At 37.9% G+C, this 22515-nt stretch overlaps 1 protein-coding gene across 1 annotated transcript; it reads left to right on the top strand.

Moving 5' to 3' along the window:
* Positions 1–443: 443 nt before the first annotated feature.
* On the top strand, positions 444–20338 carry mbd6 (methyl-CpG binding domain protein 6). Its single transcript, XM_039689734.2, has 13 exons — positions 444–858; positions 1944–2114; positions 3438–3577; positions 5800–5902; positions 7526–7694; positions 9062–10702; positions 12144–12904; positions 14287–14425; positions 17207–17328; positions 17430–18041; positions 19013–19062; positions 19146–19209; positions 19764–20338. Exons 3-13 carry the CDS (start codon positions 3462–3464, stop codon positions 19821–19823), a joined length of 3837 nt encoding a protein of 1278 aa, XP_039545668.2. The 5' UTR covers positions 444–858; positions 1944–2114; positions 3438–3461; the 3' UTR covers positions 19824–20338.
* The last annotated feature ends 2177 nt before the right edge of the window (positions 20339–22515 follow it).

Below are 22515 nucleotides of genomic sequence, written 5' to 3'. Positions count from 1 at the left end.
CATTTGTAGCCTAGTTGTTTTCTTCTTTAACACAGAAAAACATAAAAGACAATTTTTTTCGTGCTTTATTTTATATAAAGCATGGTTATTGAGTACAAACAGTTATCAAAACAACTTAAAATATGTAAATGCATATTATTGATAACATTTCTTAATTTAGAATTTAACATCTTAAGATAAATCATCCATTGTAGTGACAAAAAACAGCTTAAAATACGCCAGATTTTTATTTACTTAGTTGTTTTGCAATATCCAAAGTTAAAAAGCGTGTAATTTTAGAACAATCCCTTCAAACCTACAGAAGTGTGTCTATTTATTTTTGTACCAGGGCGCGTTTTGCTCCTCACGAGTGGCTCTCTCGCGCCTCCTAGTGGCTTAGAAATGATACGGAATTCCCAACCCCGACAGCAGCTACTGCGCATGCGTGGAAGAAAACTCCATGATTTTTTTTGGCACGGGATCCTAAGGAAAAATAGGAACTTGGAGACGAAGATAAACTAAAAGCACCACCACACAGCCACAATCCACCCCTCGCTCGCATATGCACACAGTAAAGACGCATAGGAGAGTTCTGAACCTTTGAATGAAGCGATCGCACGCTCCGCGGCCGAGCAGGATTCACGCGAAATTGGACGACAATGCACGGGGCGCAATAAAACCAAGCGTTATTGCTCTTTGTTTTTAAGCAGGACGGCTCGGATGGATGAAGACGCGGGGAAGTGCCTAAAAATCACACGGCGTTAATAACAGCTCAAGAAACGGCGACATTTGCAACTCGAGTCCATCGAGACGCTTGTTCTGTCTTTCGCCTGTGTTGTGCAGCGCGCCGAAGAAGCAGGAAACTTCGTAAACAGAGAGGTACGTAGCCCGCGAGCTAACCAAGGCTAACAGCGCGTCTACGCTGTACGCGACGCGTCAAACTCGAACGCTTCCGTTTTAATGTAACGAAGAACGCTTTATTGGTTAAAATCGGAATGTTATCGCACGTCCCGTAAGCTTACTATATAAATGGGAGGTTTAGGAATGGGCCAGCTAGCCGTCAATACGCGACATTTGTTTATTCTTCGGGACGTACAATCTTCAAAAGTACCAGTGTTATACGTAGGCGTAAGTATTACTGTTTACTTTAGCTAAATATTTACGTCCTCCTTTCTCCGAAACTTTGCGCACTTTTTATTTGTGGTGTTAGCTCGCTGCTCCACTAGTCAAATCCCGTCAAAGCCTGAGCATTAGCCGCTTCACAGTCATCCGCCTTAATATGCCAGAATAAAAAACCGTTAAAAATACACGGATTTAGGCTGTGACATCATCTCGATCACTTGCATTTGAATTTTTGACTTGGCGCGTTGAGTACCATTTTCAACTGTCACTTTTCACTCTACTGTCAACCATATGTCAGAACTGTACATTAACAAAAAAGTACCGTGTTTTGGGACTTGTACCCTAGTACCACCATGGTATTCAGAGCCAGAAATGAATATGGTGATATAAACAGTACTTTGTTGTATATAAATATAATCTAATCAAATATAAATGTGAACAATTTTTCCAGTGGTTATATTGAAAAACATTACATAACAGTTTATATTACTCAAACAATGCCAATCCCACCTGATATGTATTTTTCGGTAGATAACACTTGTATTAGTTAACATTGGTTCGTGTATATACAAATTTGAACTAACAATGTTCAATACATTTATTACAGATTTTTAATTTTAATTTGTTAATAAAAATAGCCTACAGCTGCTCATTTTAGTTCACAGTGCTTTAACTAATGTTAACAAATACAACCTTTGTTTTAAATTATGTATTAGAAAATGTTGACATGAGTATTAATAAATGCTGGAAATGTATTGTTCATTCTTAGTTCATGTTAACTAAGGTAGTTATTGAATGCTAACTAATGAACAAAAGTGTTACCATTTTTTCCTTGTTTTCAGGTTGTCCGCTTGTGGAAGGTTCCATAAGAGCATCCCAGTCCATTTAAGAGGACGTCAGAGGATTGTGTCCAGACGGATTTGTTGTTCTGTGCTTCGTTAATGCTGCGTATATGTCCTCCAAAGGGTGTATTTCACGAATGGTGCTGACCAAGGCTGTATAAAAATGAAAAGGTACAAAACAAAAGTGCTAAGTTGCAGATATCGTACACACACTGCAATGTTGATCTGCACTACAACTGCCTTTATTACATTTTGTTTGCATGATTGTGTGTGTTGAAAACAAAAACCTACGAGGATTAACAAAGTGATTACCATAATTTAATGCTCAGAAGAGGACTGACAATATTTATATTCCAACTTAAATAAGTCTAAACTGTGAATTAGAGCCCGACCGATAAAGGAATTTGAAGGCCGATACAAATATTTGTTTGTTTTAAAATCCGATATATCGGCCGATATTTTTATTTCAGAAACGCGCAACAAAACATTAACAGATTTCCCTAACATTAGTTATTTGTAGTTATTTATGAGTTTTAACTAAAATAATATGATAATTTATTTTAAAAAGAAACTTGTTTATTTTATTGTCCCAACAGAACAGACTGATGATAGTGGCATTAGCTAGCTTTGTGGTTTAGCAATTTAGCAATGCATAATATCATACTGCAAATTGTAAAATATACATTTTCAATATAACAGGCCAAGGAGAGATTATTCGTCTCATTGCTATAACTGTCACGGACAGTCAGTCAACTACACTGTAACAGCGTAACGCAACTATTACTAGCTAATTCCGGCAAAACACTCATGACATGGTTGAAGCGTGTTTCGTCTGTTTTTATTTTATTTTTGAAATATTCATTTATCGGCCATCATAACTGCCGATACCGATAGTTTGCAAAATGCCTAATATCGGCCGATAATATCGGCCTGCCGATATATCGGTCTGGCTCTACTGTGAATCGATCTTCATCAAATCTAATTTGAAGCTGGTGTCTGTCTCTTCACGTATTATAAATGTAGTCGTCCCTACAGGATGACATTTGTACCTACGCTTTATAAATGTCTACTGAATCCAAAATAGTCGATCTTTATCAAATCTAGTTTGAATCCGATTTGAAGCTGGTTTACACTGATTTATTGTAAACGTAGTTGCCACTGCAGGATGACACCTGTACCTACACTTTATGGTTGGCTACTGAATCCAGAATAGTCCGAATAAATGCTCAGAAGTGGAGTGACAACCATATTTAGATTCAGTGTGAACACGTTCCTATCTGTCAAATCTAGATCTGATTTGAAGCTGGTTTCTGCAACTACACTGGTTTCTTGTCACTACATGTACCTAAACTTTATGAATTGCAACTGAATCAAGAGAATTCAGATTAAATGCTCAGAAGCGATGTGACAACCATATTCAGTGTGAACACAACTCAAACTGAAAATAAGTCTAATCTAATTTGGCTCTGAATTGAAACTGGTTTCTGTCTATAGGAGCTGGATGTGTGTGAGCAGAAAATGACGGGGGGCAGTGAGAGTGCAGCAGGGGAAAAAGATGGAGGTACGGCGCTCATCGCTCAGATCCCGGTTGGCTGGCAGAGGAAAGTGGGAGATGGGCTTGTGTCTTACATCAGGTACGTCTGCACTGTCACGTGTTTGCTGTTCTTCTCAAATGTGAACAGTGTTTCTATTAAAAGGTACATGGGGAACATTTTTCACCAAGCCTGACAATGATGATTACACACAGATGTGTGTGAATCACCCGAGCAAACACATGCAAGTGCGTTTAGCTTTCATGCTAGGGTTTCTGGTGCGGAGTATGTTTGACATTAGGGCATTATTTTGTATGTTGACAGATGGAGTCATCTGAAGTCCTGATATGCAAGATTACAGTTTATACTACAGGGCTGATGAATGCTTGAATCTGATTGGTTGAAGAACGTGTGCAATTATTTTCAGGGAAACGCACAGATAAAGATCATTACAGATCCATAAAAAATCAAACAGAGGAATAAAAAATCATCTTTTGGATATTGATCTTAATGCCTTAATTAAAAAAAATAGGAAAAATCAAACATTTTAAGGACACCAATTTTCTTTGTGAATGAATAATGTCTCATAAATAAATAAATGTTTTTCCTTAAAATACAGGGTGCATAAGTCAGGACTATGTTAAATTCCCATAGAGTCAGGCAGATTTTTATTTTTAAAAGCCAGTTATTTCATGGATCCAGGATAATATGCATCCTGATAAAGTTCCCTTGGCCTTTGGGATTAAAATATCCCCACATCATCATCACACACCATTCACCACACCTAGAGATTGGCATGGTTTTACTTCAGTTAGCCTAATAGCTGGTTTGATTTGCATTGAAAAATGATCTTATGGAAAGTACCTCATGCCAATCTGTAGGTGTGGTGAATGGTGTGTGATGATCTGGGGATATTTTAATATATATTAAAAATATATTATCCTGGATCCATGAAATAACTGGCTTTTAAAATAAAAATCTGCCTGACTCTATGGGAATTTAACATAGGGGTGTCCTGACTTATGCACCCTGTATTTTAAGGAAAAACATCTATTTATTTATTTATTTATTTATTTATTTTTATTATTATTTTTTTTATTAAGGAATCAATATAAAAAAAGAGTACAAGTAAATAAACATAACAGTAAGATAAAAACAAACAAACAAACAAAATAATAATACAAAAGGAGAAAAGTGAGCCAACGTATACAAATATACAATCAAAATCGACAGATGGCAATACAGATGCATCTATATCTCTCTTACCTACACGTATAAACCCATACACGTGCATACATATTCATACACACATATCTGCATGTATACACACATACCCATATATCCATACATATATACATACATATACATAGACATACATTCATATATATATATACATACATGCATCCACATACACAAATATATACATACATACCTACATATACACATACACATACCCTCATACACACGTACACAAAAAATAAAAAAAAATAAAAAAAATAAGGTGGAATAAAAAAAAAAATTCAAAATAAAAAAATAAAATAAGGTACAAAGATTATACAAACAAAACCAAAAACAAAGGGGAAGAAAAATAGAAATTAAAAATAGGGAGGATGAATTTATTTATTTATGATACATTATTCATTCACAAAGAAAATTGGTGTCCTTAAAGGTTGGAGTTTTCCTCATTTTTCTAATTAAGGCATTAAGATCAATATCCAAAAGATGATTTTTTATTCCTCTTTTTAGGCAACTTTAGCATGGGTGTCCAAACTTATTCACATCACTGTAGTAAACAATAGGATAAAAATTTTTTTTTTTTTTTTTTTTTTTTTTTACCAGAAATTAAGTTTTATTATGTACTTATACGGACACTCGTAAATGGGGACATTTAATATTCAACAATATTAATGGTCTGTGTTGTATTATTTTCATGTTATCACTGTGAAGCTGCTTTGATACAATCTGTATTGTAAAAAGCGCTATATAAATAAATGTGACTTGACTCATACAGAACAGACACATAATTACATTTTGGAATAAGCAATGAAGGTGTGTGATGAAATTAGTCCTACACACAGGAGCTTTTTTATGGATAAAAAACTGACAAATGTCTTGAAATACAATGTGATTCTGAACAATGGGTTGAGGTGTAGTAACTGTAGTAAAAGCGTAAGACATTACTCTGGTCCGTTCAATTATTAGAAAATTTTAAAGCGGTGTGGCCACGTTACCACCTCAGGTGTGCATTATTTTCTAAAAGTTATAAAATTTGCCATTGTTACTTGTCAGATCTGTTAAACTATGTCATATCAATCTTTCCCCAGCCCGAGTGGTACAGTCCTTCGATCTGTGGATGAGGTGAGGGTGTATCTGCGGACAGACGGCACATGTAAGTGTGGTCTCGAGTGCCCGCTTGTCCCAAATAAGGTGAGGTCAATATTCAGCCTCCTCATTTATGATGTTTCCAGTGCAAACTTGATTTGCAAATTATGTTTTTCAGTCCTTCCAGATTGTTGCAGGAAAAAATCCTTGATTATGCGGCCCGTTTTATTAAATGCGATGGAATATGTAGGATGTTTATGCTATTAAATTGCGTTACCTTAAAGGGTTAGTTCACCCAAAAATGAAAATGATGTCATTAATGACTCTCCCTCGTATCGTTCCAAGCCCGTCATCCAAGTTGTCCATGTCTTTCTTTCTTCAGTCGAAAAGAAATTAAGGTTTTTGATGAAAACCTTCCAAGTTTTTTTTTTCCATATAATGGACTTCAATGGGGTCCAAGCGGTTCACAGTCCAAAAGAGAGTTTCAGTACGTCTTTAATCGACACCAGACGATGAATAAGGGTCTTATCAAGTGAAATGAACAAATCTTTTTCCACGTCAATTCGTTCATTTCGCTCATTAAATGAACCAAATGACTCGGAAAAAGATTTGTTCATTTTGATTTTGATGAATGAGTTCGAACAGGAGAGTCACGAACGCGCATCACAGAACAGAGCAAGGCGAGCATTTGAGCTTATAAAACTTAAACTTTTCTATTTATTTATTAAATGAGCGATCGTTTCGCATGATAAGACCCTTATTCATCGTCTGGAATCGTTTAAAGTCCTTTGAAGCTGCACTGAAACTCTCATTTGGACCTTGAACTGTTTGGACCCCATTGAAGTCCATTATATGGAGAAAATCCTGGAATGTTTTCATCAAAAACCTTAATTTCTTTTCGACTGAAGAAAGAAAGACATGGACATCTTGGATGACATGGGGGCGAGTAAATTATCAGCAAAAGTTTTTTTTAAAAGTGAACTACTCCTTTAACTTCTCATCTTGTGTTATTTCAGACCTCAATAAACACATCAAACTTACAAAACATTGAGTCAAACAAGTTCTGTAGCTTTACAAAATGAATATGCTACAACTTCTGTAAAAAATTAATGAATAAAAAATAAATAAATAAAGTGTGCTCCTGTTCGATGATGTTCACAGTGTGTAATTACATCACTTCATAACGTTCCCATGGAAACAGGGGGAAACGGCTGCTTTTGTGTGACGCGAACGCAACATTTTCAACTTTCTGCTAAGATTTATATGACTTTTTTGCAACAAAAATGCGAGGATTATGAAATCATGCAAGCCTCGCATATTTTGCCTGGAAATCGGCAATTAATGCGGCTGAAATTGCTGCGTATTTGGAAAATTCGAACCCTGCATAAATGTGTGGACTGATTATGCACTGAATCATGCGATCGCATAATCATTTTTTTTCCTGGAGGGACTGGTTTTAATGATTGCAGTTATGTTCGTAATGCAATGCTGGCGTACTGAGTTATGAAACTGATTTGTAAAACCATAAACTATGTTGTTTCAGTGTCCGCTCATTATCATCTTATAAATAAACTTGTAGGTCATCCAGCTATTCCATGCATACGGAAAGTTTGCTTACTGTGTGCATTAGAAATATGTCGGAAATAATAAGAGTGGGCATGCAATTCTGAACAGAGTCTGCAACTTTATTTCATGCATTGAAATTAATGTCATTTTAAATCAACACAGGTCTTTAATTTCGACCCTGCTGCGATGGTCCAAGTTCCTGGTCATCATTCGAGTAAAGTAGAGGAAGACATGACCAAACTCTGTAACCATCGCAGGAAAGTTGATGCCATGGCAGCATTATGCCAAAGCAGGCAACCCTCCCAACCCCTCCCGCCGGCTCAAGCCACAGGTACTGTGTCTTAATACACACACTATTCCAACACACTTACTTTTTAGAAGGAATTTTACAGTAATTGATGTGATTTCTCATATTTTGGTTTGTTCTTACAAATTGAGGGGCGAGTTGAGCTGATCATCTGATTGATTCACTTTTTATTCACTTTTATTTTATTGAACTTTTTATTGAATGAATTTTTATTCAAAATGAATCTAGCTGATATTCAACAATATTATTGATTAGGGCTGGGTAATAAATATCGATTTCTCGATATTAATCGATTCTCATTTTTATATATATCGATATCGATTCTTAAATCTCAAGAATCGATTAGTCATCCTGTTTCATTTGATTGAATGGATCATTGCGCATCCAAAAAAATCTCAATAATCTTTGTCCTTTGTTACTATTGATATGAAACAAAGTCTCAATTTTCAAATTACGTCCATTTTCTTTAGAAATTCAAAAACATAAATAGCATTTTGTCGCTGTGGCTCAAGAGAAGCAGCAGCGCTGATCTCTCTTCCGGCTTAATAATACCAGTCACAGCGCCAAATAAACATGAATGAGCATCTGAAAGTGTGTTAAAGATAGAGTACAACTTATCCAAATCCGTATCATGTCACATTGATTCGCTCAATCAGCGTTTCAACCGTGGAAAGACGTCAGTTAAACAGCTTGTAATCAATGTATCGTCATATTTACCTCAGAAAACCCACATAAACTCGTTAGTCAGCTAGAAAAAATAACTCTAGAGAGGAGCATTTTGCTAAATATATACACCATATTCCATATGCATTATAATCTTAATGTTCTTCAATAATTAATGCATATTTGAATTAATCTGGCAAGTTTTTATGACGGCCACCATTTAAATGTTTATATTTCACATAATCTTCTTATTATAAAAATAAATAAAAGTGTAATTTAAGTGTTTGTATAGCTACAAAACACTTCATATTAGGCTAACAAAGCCTATAGGCTACAACTAGACTCCCATAGTTTACAGCATTAGTTAAGAGATTTGATTCCCTTGAGAAAATTTGCCATTGTAACTGATATCCAAAATAATCAACATTGAAACAAATCGGAATCGAATTGTGAAATTTGTGTCAAAACCCAGCCCTATTATTGACCTGCTGCATTGACACCAATAAATGAGAACTGAGCTGGCTATATATAAAAATTAACTAAATTAATAACGTTTTTACAACAAAATTGAAACTTCACTGAAAGTTAACCTGGAATGTGATGCTATTTTCTTCTGGAAACAAACTTTGTTGCATTGTTTTCATCTCTGTAAAGCTTCTTTGAAACACTCTATATATCACAATATGACAAAACGGTTACGTCTCTAACAGTGTGCCTGTTTGTTTAAGGAGGTGTTGTGTGTTCAGCGGACGGCAGAGAGCCGAGAGGATCGATTGTGGCTCATGGAGACGGCGCCCACTGCACTTACCCTCCTCCAAGACACAACCAGCCCATATCCAACATTGGCTTTCCTCTGTCCTCTCCTCGCTCTGTTCTGCAGCAAAACGGTTCCCCTATCTCACGGACCCCAGAACAGGGTTCCCCTTTAAAGAAGCCCCAAACTCCATTGGCATATACGAAACAGCCGTGGAGTCCATCGATCTCCCAAAACATCCCTCAGAGGACAGTGCATAACCCCGCTTCTCCAAGCCACGTAAAGCCAAGTGTGCATCCTCCAGACCCTTCAAACTCCTTTTCCTTATCGCCCTCTTCATCCGTAGCTCTCACTGGGCGACATTCACAAGGAGCGAGCGCTCTGTCGCCCTCACGTACCCTAGACACCTTCTCACCCCACCAGCGCTCCCGCCACTCCTCGACGTCTTCGCTCTCAGATCACGGGACCCTCAAACCGTTGAAAGCCACCATGCCGTGCTCCTCTCCCAAGCTCCCTCTCGCGCCTTCCAGTCCGTGTAGTCGCTTGGAGGGAATTCTTCAGCACTACAAAGACTGTAGCACGCCCAATGCTAACCAAAGCAACCATCTGTCGTTGGTGCATCCCAACGTTGGCGACAAGAGGAACGGGATGAGTTCCTCTCAAGGTCAAGAATTGCTTGGCGTTCCTTTAGGACAGATTCTCAACCAACAGAAGAACTCTTTCCCGGCTAGCAGCCTTCTTTCCGCCGCCGCTAAAGCTCAGGTGGCCAACCAGAAAACGCCCGACGCGCTCGCCACACTCCCTCTTGCTAGTCTGGACAAGGAGCAACACTCAAAGGTATTGATTAGCACTTTAAACAGTAGCGTCCACCCAACACCCGCCAGAACGCAATCCCTCACCGCTTTGTTGCTCCCGGCTTCGCCCGCTGAGAAAAACCTGCGGCGCAAACGGCAAAGGCATTCGCCCTCACATTTGGGTCGGAGTCCGCCGATGCTCATCTCCCCAACGTCTCCTCCCGTACCTCTCTCAGACAACCACCGGGTTTCCGCCGCTCCTCCGAACGCCTCCTTCTCGAACAGTTCTCTTAGGTCGCAGGATTCGGAGGAAGGAAGGAAACCCGGACTTGGTAATTCAATCCCACTTTCCTCTCCGTCTCCATCCCAGCCACTTTCCGCTCTACTTCAGCTTCTTAGCATGCAAAGCGCCACCCAGCAAACCATTCCTGGACACCGCCACACTTCACCCAGACCCATCACGCCACAGACGCCCCATTGCGAAGGACGAGTACCCAACCCGCAACCTCAACCCCAAAGCACAGTGCCCATTCCCGAAACTCCATCCCAGCTGCCCCAGTCCCAACCCTTTACCTTAATGGGTGACGAAACAACCTTGAACCTCAAAACCGCCTCCAGCAACTCCTTCCTGAACTTGAGCCAGCCCCACGCGGGCACCACGCCGGACCTCAACAGTTCGATTCTGAGCATGATGAACCAGATGTCCTCGACCTCCTGCTTCCCGGAGAAGAGTCATGAGTCCAAAACGACGGAGGCTTGCCCTGACCACAATACCTACCAAATTAGCCAGTCTAATCACAACCAAGCTGTGGAAAGTAAAGGTAAGACTTCTTATCTAAAATGTATTTAATGTACTAGGATGTACATAATCTAATAATCAAAACTCTCATGAGGACAAAACAAAGTTAAAGGAGAAAGGAGGAAATACTCAGCAATGCTGTCCACTTATTAACTTACACATGTGTTTATCTCAAGTTAAGAATAATGTTATGCTTTAAAGGGTACATATCATGCTTTTAAATCATTCATTTTTACATATAAATCATACCGTTGTGGTCTATATAAAGCATAACTGCAATGCTTGGGTCTGAATTCCTCATTATTAAAGCTCCACAGGCCCCTTTTCGGATGTGCGTCTGTGAGCGACCCGTTTCAAAGCGGCCCCTTTAAATAAAAAGGAGATGCGTCACACCCCGCCCGCTCTCCAGGTCGATGAGTTCACGGTCGGTTAAACTCCGCGCGTTCGGCCATTATTGTAGTTTGATTAGAGATATACGATTATATACGATACCTTCAAAGAACATTTTTATACACATGTCAGCAACAGAAGACTTGTCCATCAAGCCTTACATATTCGAGCCAGAGCGAGCGAGTCGATAAAGACGACGACGAACCTGCAGAACAACATCTTCATCATATGGATGTATTGGTATGTGAGTTAACTGTTTTGTGTTATTAGTGAAAGTCGACTATTTCTCTTGTTAAAACAAGCACACTGACAAGATAAATGACTACGGTCTAATCTTACCACTAAAAATCTGTATTGATAATATGATGCGTTTAGAAAAGCATCAGAAAACAACGCAGCTAAATGGCCATTGATGAAACTCAAGAACAATAATACTGCAGACGTGTAACGTTACTTCAAAACAAAAACAAAGAAAGACAAAGGTACTACTAAACCATGACCACCATGTGTTTTAAGAAAGTAAAGTACTTTATTTTTATTAACGATATTTACAGCTTATCGAAACGCTCTGTTCGTCGTCTCCAAAGATAGAAGGAATTTACCCCTCATTCAATCGGCAAACCCTTCTGTATAACGTTACTGGCGGAGGTTGTTGAAGTGGGAATCCTTGAAGTGCTTCAGGTCACTAACGTACATCCAACAACCGAACATTTTGACTTGCCCTCTCGTAACTTCTGCATCATTGAGCTCGGACTACAAAATCGGAGCGAGAAATAATAATGGCGGATTGCTCGAAGTGTTGGACCGGTAGTCGATGTCCTTATTTGTCAGTTCCGCTGCAAATACGGTGACGTGATGCGTCATAGAGAACAGAAAAATCTGAACAGGTTGAATAATATATACGAATATAAACGAAGCACCTGAAGAGAATAATTTCATCTTTTCTGTACTTATAAACACTCCAAATATACAACAAAATCCAAGTGGATTTTGCATGATATGTGCCCTTTAAGAACGTTTTCGAAGAGCTTTTGTTTGGGCTTGTCCGTCTCACCCTTGTGTTTTCTTGGCAGGTCCCGTAGAGACGATGGATCACTCGGACACAAGATTGCTGGGTGGTTGCGATCCCGACCACAGCCTCTCCCTATCCGGCTCCTCGTCTTCCGAGCTTTCCAACCCCGGTGTTTCCCTACCGCTAGCGGAGGCTTTTCCCTTCATGACCCAAGAACAGCTCCTCCAGCTTCTGTCCTCCAACGCCGGTCTACCTTCCCTTCTTCCACCCTTCCTCGGATCCCTACCTTTAGGACTCTGGACGGGCGGCACCCAATCCCAGCATCCCCATCCAACCAGTGGCATCCTAAACCAGGGCGCTCATCTCAACGTCATTAACCAGGGCGATCTTCCTCTCAACCTCGTGAGCCTTTTGAACCCCCCGGGTTCGGCTCCGGCTCCTCCTCCTGTTGCAGGGATTGAAGGTGGTGAGAAACCCCCAGGGCTTCAAGCCCTCCTCATGGCTTCTTTGCTTCTCGGGCAGAATCCAGCCGCCATGTTGCCCTTGCCCGCGCTCAACCTCGAGCTTCCCACGCCTCAACAGCAGGTCTTTCCGGATGGAGTATCTCTGGAGAAAACACCGACTCTTCTGGACTCAGTTTTGATGGGGCCGGGGCTCCTGGAGGCTCTTCAGACTCTTCAAGCAGACGGCCAGTCGCTTCTTCTTTCCGCACCTCTCACTCCTCCCGCCTTCTTGTCCCTCAATCCCGCTCTTCTGGCCGCGGCTCTCGCCCAGACCGAACCCCTTCCCAACCACACGCCTTCCCCCCCGCCTCATTCTCAGGTATACACACAGGCCGACACAAATTGCATGCTTCGCTACACGTGCACATACAGTCCGCATGCCTCTGAATGCTGTGTTGTCGGCTACGGCAGGGTTTCCCAACCCTAGTGGTAGACAGTGGAACTGCATGTAAATCCCCCTGTAGTCAATAAATGCATCCCTTAAAACTCATCAAAATGACATATTTAAACGCATTAAAATAGCTTCAATGTAACTCGACACCCTTGCCTCATTTAGTATACGAATATGCAAATGAGCCCCGCCCCCACTCACTCACTCAGAGATCCACTGGTTGTCGATCACACGTTGATCTGATTGGTTACAAGGTCGTTTGTGACGTCAGCGTGTTTTTGAGAACCGTGTTCAGTTTTAAGGAGGAAATACTCAGCAATGCTGTCCACTCATGAACTTACACATGGTGTGTGTTAAAGCAGATTAAAAACACCACACACACACATAAACAACATTTAAACGTTGGATTTACACCACAGGGGGACTTTTATCTAATTGTTTAATTATTTTTAACCTCAAAAATCAACAGGGAAAAAATAGAAATTTATATTCTTCGCATTCATGACACTTATGCACATTTTAACTCCAAACTTCCACATTGTCAGCCGCCTATTATAGTAATGCAAAACAAATAATGATGCATTATTTTAATTGTAATTTGAAAAACTTGTATCTGATTGGCATTAATTACAAACAACCCTTTTTATAAAAATAGCCTTCATTTTTGATGTAGTCTAGTGTGCTTGTGCATTTAGAGTGTGATTTAGTCTGTTAAAATGCATTTATTATGACCTCAATATTTAAGATAAGGGGGCAACAATACCTATGTATGTCTTTTAGATTAAATCATTTAATATAGTTAATCAATATCACACAAAGTGCTGTTTAGTTTTTTCTCCAAATTTCAGCACGATTAAAAATGTGATCTTGATTTTATACAACAGTTAATTAAATAAATATGAAGAATATTAATTAAATATTTCTATTTACTCTGTCCACGGCAGTCCTAAACATGCCAACACAAATTTTTAATAGTCTAAAAATCCCCCAAAATAATGCAATATCATATTTTTTTATCATTTTTATCAACTTTTGTTTTATAAGTTGTGTCAGAAATATACATCACAGATTCAATGAACTATATACAAACAGATATCATGTTTTGTCGATGACCTCTATTTTAGTGACATTTTCTCACCCAGAATGCTAAATTATAGGGGTCAAATATCAGGAAAGCCCAGCTTGCAATGTTTGAGAATCCCTGTCCACTATGGGGTTGTTGATTTTTCTCATGGTATTTTCATATGGAATATAGTACATGCATCTTGTGCAATACATTTATGAATGTGTGTGTGTGTGTGTGGCTTTAGGAGAGTCTGTCCAGCTCTGCTCTAGTTTCTACCTCGGTGTCCTGCGGCCCAGAAGTGTGTGACCCGCTGGACGAGCAGGACAAGAACAACACCCAGACACCTCATTTTCTGCCGCATCTACTCGCCCCTGGGGTTCTGGGTATGTGGATCAGGCTTTAATCCAAATACTAAATTAACACACATTCTTGTACTAATACAGCATTACAATCAAAAACATATCAGTGCACTGTGAAATAACATGAACAATTGTATTTTTATTAACCCTCAAACCGTATTCACTTTATAGCCCTTAATCCTGTAATTGTGGACAAATGTGGGCACAGAGGACTTTATTTATTATAAATGTTATATCACTGTCTTTGATAAAGTTTTGTCTATCCATTTATGGTGTTTTTTTTATTTTGGGGGGTAATTTTGAATTTATTTACTTCAAAAAGTACCATATTTTCTATGTAAATTATGCTTTTCATTTATTTATTTTTTTTTACATTTTTTTTAACTACATTAAAATATCATTCCAATAAGTTCTTAGAGCTCAAACCTAAAGATGAAGTGACTTTGCTGTCACCTGGTGTCTTATTTTGGCTAAATTACAGTTTTTCCCATTCATTTCTATGGATGCCCATTTTTGACCCAAATACAAGATTTATTGTTAACATTGTAGAATTGAGTCAAAAAAACATTGTGTGCGTTCAGGAGGCAAACTTAGGAAAAGTAGCCAAGTCTTGTACCGCTCAGATCAAGGGAAGTATTTTTAAAAAATAAAACAAAACTATTTTTCCCACATTTGTCCAGAATACGGTTTTAATAGGAAATATATTTTTACCGCATTTTTGAATCTTTGTTAATGTTAACTTTATTTATATAGCGCTTTATGCTGTACAGATTGTTTCACAGTGATAACAGGAAATGATGCATTTCGTCTGAAGTCCGTTCAGTTGATTCAGTTCTGTTGTAAAGTGCATCAACTATCAAATTGGCTCATTTCATCTATAAAGCAGTGATGTCATCGTCCATCTCAGTTCAGTTCTCATACAGAAGCGTTCGCTCAGTCAGATCAATAATACTGTTGAATATGAATTTACACACGGTGTAATACATAAACAATAACATACATAAACATACATAAACAACATTAAACGCTGGATTTACACCACGGGGAGACTTTAATTGTCCAGGAACCCAAACTCCATCTGGTGACAGAATGGAGAAAAACCCAGTTCAACGAACGAACAAACACGGGTTCGTTATGAATCAGGCTGCTTCACAACTCATTAGCATTCAGATATTTATCCAGTTCCTTTTACTTGAAGATGGATTCATCAGGCTGGTTTGGAGCTGAAGCTGGTCATAGGGTCTGTGTGAAGGACCGGTCTGGTTCTTGTGTCTGTTGTGGTCGTGTCTAGATGCAGGTCCACATCTGATCTGGATACGGGCCGGATCTGGCTGACTACGGTAACCTCGGGATAAGGATGAGCGTACAGGCTAACATCGCGTGTTATAGGAACAGCCTAGAATCATTTAACTGATTTGAATAGTAGAAATTGATAATGCCCTATGTGTGTGTCAGGTTAAAGAGATGTGCGTTTAGTCTAGACTTGAACTGACGGAGTGTGTGTGCTTATCGAACAATGCTAGGAAGACTGTTCCAGAGTTATGGTGCTAAATAGGAAAAGGATCAGTTGTTGATTTTGATATTCTGACTGAAATGCGTTAAGAGCTCGCTCAAATACTGCGGAGCTAAAACATTTAATGCAAAAAAACATTTAAATAGTATACTAGGGTATAACATTTAAATAGTATACTCTAACCCTATACAGTGTTTAATAGGAAGCCAATGCGGTGTTGACTGAACTGTTAACTTTTAATAAATTGTCATGATTTAAATTAATTAGATATGCTTTTTAATTACTAATTTTTAATTTAACCATTAAATCGAGTCCAGAATTTTTTTTTTAATTAATTTTGAAACCAAGAACGATGCTTTATTTAATAAATTTCACCTTTTATTTCAATTTTATTTTTTCAGTAATTTACGTGTTTTTTTCACATTTCTTTTAGCTTTGTTTTAGAAATTATGTGCTTTTGTCATTTTTCTTTTTTTTCTCCATAATTTTGTTGTTTTTGTTAATTTTTTAATTAATTTAATTAAATTTTTTTAAATGCTTTTTTTTTACGTTTATTTTTTTTGTAATTTGGCGTGTTTTAAAAAAACAAAAAACACATTTTTAGTTTTCATTTTGTTTGTTATTTTGAGATTTTGTCATTTTTTGACACGTTTTTGTTTTTAAATTTCAGTTAAAGTAATTGTTCAAATTAAATAAATTTTTTGTTTGTTTTTGTGTTATACGATGCTTTATTTAATAGCTTTTTGAATGTCACCTTTTTATTTCAATTTTAGTTTTTCAGTCATTTACGTGGTGTTTTTTCACATTTTTTTAACTTCAATTTTGTTTCAGAAATTGTGCTTTAGTCATTTTTCAGTTTTTTTCATAATCTTGTTGTTTTTGAATTTATTTATTTTTTATTAAGTACAAAATGTCATAACTTTTTTTATTTATTATTTTATTATTATTTTTTACTCTTAATGAATGAATCTCAATGAATCAGACATGCTTTTTTATTACTAACATTTAATTAAACCATTAAATCTGAGTCCATAAAAATGAAAACGGAATCCAGTAAAAAGCGGAATGGAATAAACGGAGTTGATAAGCCTCTATAAGCAGTCTGTCGTCACAGGATGTTTGGTGAGGTACTGATGGATTAATGCTTGTCGTCTTCAACATCTCGATTTGCTTCAGCTAAGATCTTCAGAACGCGTGTGTGTGTGTGTGTGTGTGTGTGTGTGTGTGTGTGTGTGTGTGTGTGTGTGTGTGTGTGTTTGAGCTGCTAATGATGGTGTTTCTCTTGCTCTCAGGCGACCTCACAGCTCTGGGAAACATCAACAGTCTTCATAGTTTACTGGGAGCAGGACCTCTGTTGCTGCCGCAGGGCCCGCCTCTGAACCAAACGCCCCTCAACCCGCTCACCTGCCTACAGGTACACACACACACACACACTGCTAGTCTCTGAACCAAATACCCCTTCAAATTTCTTTCTTTAGTATTGTCAAAATTTGAATAATGTGTTCTCGCTGTCAGCTGACGATGACCCCGGCGCTCATGGGAGAGAAGCCAGTGAGTCTCCACCACACGCCGCCTCCGTCACAAGACGAGCTTCCAGCGGCTCAGATATCCCAGAATGCCTTGCTCCACACCGCCGGTCAGCAGAGAGAGGGTTCTGGTTCTGGACTGTTCGACCCGTACGGTTCCTTCATGGACACCATCTACACCTCGTTCCTGCAGGTCAGCGAGCGCGACTCGGACTCCACGCCGCTGTCGTACCCGGAGCTGCCGCCGGCCCTCAGTCCCCGCCGGGCCTGTTCGGTCCACAACCCGGACCTGACCCGCCTCGGCATGGACTCGGCCCAGTCTCCGGCCCGTGGCACGCCGAAGCTCAGCGAGGAGCCCTCCACGGCGCCGCCCTGCAGGCCGCTGGGGGCCGACGCTCTGTCCGACATCATGGAGGAGGCCAAGACCGACGGGTCCACGGTGTGTTACAGCAACGGGATCGGGTCGGGAGCGGGCGGAAGAGCAGACCGGGACGAGGAGGAGGACGAGGCAGACGAGGATGAGGAGGAGGGACGAAGAACGCAGGGCTGTTTGAGTCCGCCCGTCGATGACATCAGCAGCAGAGAGGCGGAGCAAGTGAGGGTGAGCCTGGTTTTGTTATTTATGTGCTATTATAGTGTTTTTTATTAAAAAAAAATTGTTATGTGCTTTTGTCATTTTTTATGGTTTTTTTTTACGTTTTTAAATTTCAAAATAATTGTTCAAATTAAATAAAATTTTTGTTTGTTTTTCGTGTCACATTATGCTTTATTTAATAGGTTTTAAATGTCACTTTTTATTTCAATTTTAGTTTTTCAGTAATGTACGTGTTTTGTCACATATTTTTCCAGAAATTATGTGCTTTTGTCATTTGTCTGTTTTTTTCTCCATTATTTTGTTGTTTGTCAATTTTTTAATGCTTTTTTTTTTACTTTTTTTTTTTTGTAATTTGGCATGTCACATTTTTAGGTTTAATTTTGTTTCATTTATTTTGTGATTTTTGTCATTTTTTGACACGTTTTTGATATGTTTTTAAATTTCAGTTAAAGTAATTTTTCAAATTAGATAAAATTTTGTTTGTTTTTGTTATACGATGCTTTATTTAATAGCTTTTTGAATGTCACCTTTTTATTTCAATTTTAGTTTTTCAGTCATTTACGTGGTTTTTTTTTTTTTTAATTTTGTTTCAGAAATTGTGCTTTTGTCATTTTTTTTTATAATCTTGTTGTTTTTGAATTTATGATTTTTTTAAAACTTTTTTACATTTAATTATTTTTGGTTATTTGGTGTTAAAAAACAAACAAACATTTTTCCCCACTTTTAACTTTAATTTATTTCAGTAATTTTGTGATTTTTGTCATTTGTTTTTTTTTTTTTTTTTTTTAAAGTAAGAAATTTTTCAAATTGAACTTTTTCCATTTAACTTTGTCTAATTTTTGTTTGTTTTTCTTGTTGTACTTTGCTTTATTTCTACAACTGAAAGGTTAAACGCTTCTAATAGTAAAAGATGATGTAATGTTGCAGACTGACCAATAGCAGTGACCGATCTTAATTTAGTTGGTGTTGTTTGACAGACTGAAGACTTGCACGCAGGAGCCAGAAGGGGGCGCAAGAGGAAGCAGACGTGAGTGCATCTGGAGCTCGGCATGTTCCTTCACTTGTGTTGCAGTGTGTGTGTGTGTGTGTTTACTCTCTCCTCTTCCTCAGACTGCAGAGAAGTCCAGACCTGCCGGGCGGCATCGACAGCATCATCGAGGAGCCCGCCGCCACGGTGAGACACACACACTCACAAACCTTACACTGTTTGAATGCACATGTACATTAATCAGTCTCAAGTCTTAAAAAATATTATATTCAGTTGTATCAAATTTAAGGGCATAAAAAGTCTTAAATAGTAGCATTACATACTTAAATGGTAAAAGTATTTTTTCCATTAGCTTTTGGTGAGGTTTTTTTTTTTTTTTTTTCGGAAGTTTTTTTTTTTTTCATGAGGTCTTAGAATTCTTAAATTTAAGAGGTTTTTACATTTCAAGAGTTTTTTATTTTTTGTTTTTAAATTTCTAGAATTCCTAAACTTGTGGTTTTAAAATTTCGAGTTATTAATCTTAAGTGTTATTTTATATTTTATCATGTCTTTTTTTTTTTTATTTAAAAACTTAAATTTAATATGTTTTTAAATGTTGATTTCAAGATGTTTTTAAATTTAAGAGGTTTTTATATTTCAAGAGGTCTTAATTTTGAGAAAGGAAAAGCAGGAATGTCCACATGGCGTAATGATGACGCTCAAGAACGCACTAAAGCCAAGTCGTGTGTGTTGTGTTGCAGATCCCGTCGTCGAGGCCGGCCCGCTCCACCCGAGGGAAGAGACGCCGCGTGGTCCGATAGATCCGACTGTACGGTACCACCAACACCAGCACTGTTGCCACGGCAACGCCGTCACTGTTGCCACGGCTACACCATCACAGCGTTTGACTGAGCCACACTGTGAAGAAGAGTCTCCCATGATCTCGCTCCTCCGTCGTGTGTGTGTGTGTGTGTGTTCGTCCAATGACTTCTGTTACCATTCTCGACCATTGTTACATGAACGCGTTCTTTTACCATCAGAGGGGTTTTACTAACGAGAACTATTGTTAAATTGTCGCACGAATGCATCAGTTTAGGAATAGCTGTTTGTTTACCAGTTCTTTATAATTATTATCTTTCTACATTTGCTTCTCTTTGATGATTGTGATTGACAGCTCTGCCTGGACATTCACTCCCATCAGTCTTTAGATGCACACGAGTCCATGTTGTCGTCATCAACAAATGACTGCTCGTGTTCCAGAGCCGGAAAACCCCGATCATTTTACCCATCATGCACCTCATGAACCACTTTTTAGCATCAAATGCAATTTTGTCACCGCAAAAAAAAAAAAAAAAAATCTTATTTGGGAATTTTATCTGGTTTTTCAATACAAATATCTAAACATTCTCAGATCAAGATGCATATACTGGAAAAGCTAAATCTATTATAGACATTAAATATATACATATTTCATATATTGAGAGAAACATTTATCAAAATGAAGCATTTACTATACAGGTGAAACTGGAAAAATGAGAATATGGTGCAAAGTTCATTTATTTCAGTAATTCAACTTAAAAGGTGAATATTTAAAACTAAAATATTACATGCAAAGTGAGATATTTCAAGCCTTTATTTGTTATAATTTTGATGATTATGACGTATAGCTTGTGAAAACCCTAAATTCAAAATTAGAATATTGTGAGAAGGTTTTCATATCTGTATCTGCCATAATCATCAAAATTATAACAAATAAAGGCTTGAAATATCTCACTTTGCATGTAATGAGTCTATATAATATATTAGTTTCACCTTTTAAGTTGAATTGCTGAAATAAATTAACTTTTGTGCGATATTTACATTTTTTGAGTCTCAAGTGCAAATAAACATGACATTTCCTTGACGTCAGAAATAATCATGTTTGAAGCAAGAAAAAATATTTGCCAATAAATTTGAACGTATTTGGCAAAAACTCATTTTCCAGTAATCAAGACTCGAGTCTTTTTGCATCTTCAGTAAATGTACCTTGATTTAATAATGTTTAGAAAAATAAGACCGAAATACTGAAGAACATGATTTCTGCAGTGTTTAATGCGGCCCTGCGGAGACACTGAAGCCGTAAACACCCGGTGTCACTCATAACTCATAACGCTTGTCTTTGCTGGGCCGTATATATCAATATCTATATTTTGTAAGTGTGTGTGTGTTCCAGGAGGGCGTGAGTTTAGTGTATTTCTAGGTTTGTAGGGGCTTTAGTCGTGGATGGTGTCGCACAGGACTGTGTTTCCCAGAGCTCATCAACACAGGCACAAGATTATTACTGAATATTTAAAATAATGATTTAATAATGTGGCTGATTATGCAATTTTACTATTGAATTTATGTATATATGTACAGTTTTAGTATTTTATTTTGTACACCTTTTTTTAGGAAAAAATGATCAATTTGTAAAATATTTCTCCCGCAGAGAAACTTTCCTTTCTCATATTCATGTTTGATTTGTAAAGAAAATACTTTGAGAATTGTGAACAAGTAGCATTTCCTTTTTTCTTTTTTTATTGGGAGTTCTTTTTTTTATTTAACAAATTAAAAGGTTTTAAATGATGAAATGTTCTCTTCTGATTATTTCTTGTCCGATAGAGTTTCCGAGTTGGATATTCCTAGTCGGAAATAGGACCTAAATGGCCTCGCATATTTTCTCAAATACAGCCTCTCCGAATATTTATTACAATTTAATGAATTCATTACATGTAATGCTGCCTTCACATATCATAAATACAAGTTTCCTAGTCAGAAATTTCTAGTCGAAAGTTGGAAATTCCTAGTCAGAAATTGTCCCAGTAACCAGTAAAAAAGTCATACTCAACAAAAATTTGACCATAATATAGATTTTGGAGGGAAAAAAAAACAACTCTTGCCATGAACTAAACTAAGCTGGAGAACAAACTAATGTCCATATGAAAATAATAATGAATTAAAGCAATGCATTTAACTCAAGTGATTAATATATCAGCATCAGGAAAATAGATTTCTAACCCTGAAAAAGTTCTGCAAAACATTCTCACAAAAACTTTATACACACATGAACATTCAACAAACAAAAACGTAGTATTAAAATCTCTGGATAATAGCATGCTTCCAGAAAATGGAGTCTCTAGACCCTTCCAGAGCTGAGATATTGAGATCCCACGAACCCACTATTTTTATAATGGGATAAATGCTACGTGGGATCGCAATATCTCAGCTCTGGAAGGGTCTAGAGACTCCATTTTTGCACTCAGGTCAAAGTCTATCTGGCCCTCTATCAGAATCCAGAGTTTCAAGAAGATCAGAGAAACTCAAAATTTCAACCCCTCCCCAAAAAAACCAAAGGGGTACCACTGTCGTTTTTTTTTTTGGGTCGAATTTTTGAGTTTCGATATCTCAGCTCTGGAAGGGTCTAGAGCCTCCATTTTTGCACTCAGGTTTAAGTCTCATGGCCCTCTATCAGAATCCAAAGTTTTGAGAAGATTG

The sequence above is a fragment of the Pimephales promelas genome, chromosome 8, assembly GCF_988280905.1.
Source record: "Pimephales promelas chromosome 8, fPimPro1.hap1.1, whole genome shotgun sequence".
Lineage (NCBI taxonomy): Eukaryota > Metazoa > Chordata > Actinopteri > Cypriniformes > Leuciscidae > Pimephales > Pimephales promelas.
This window is presented reverse-complemented; position numbering and strand designations above follow the sequence as displayed.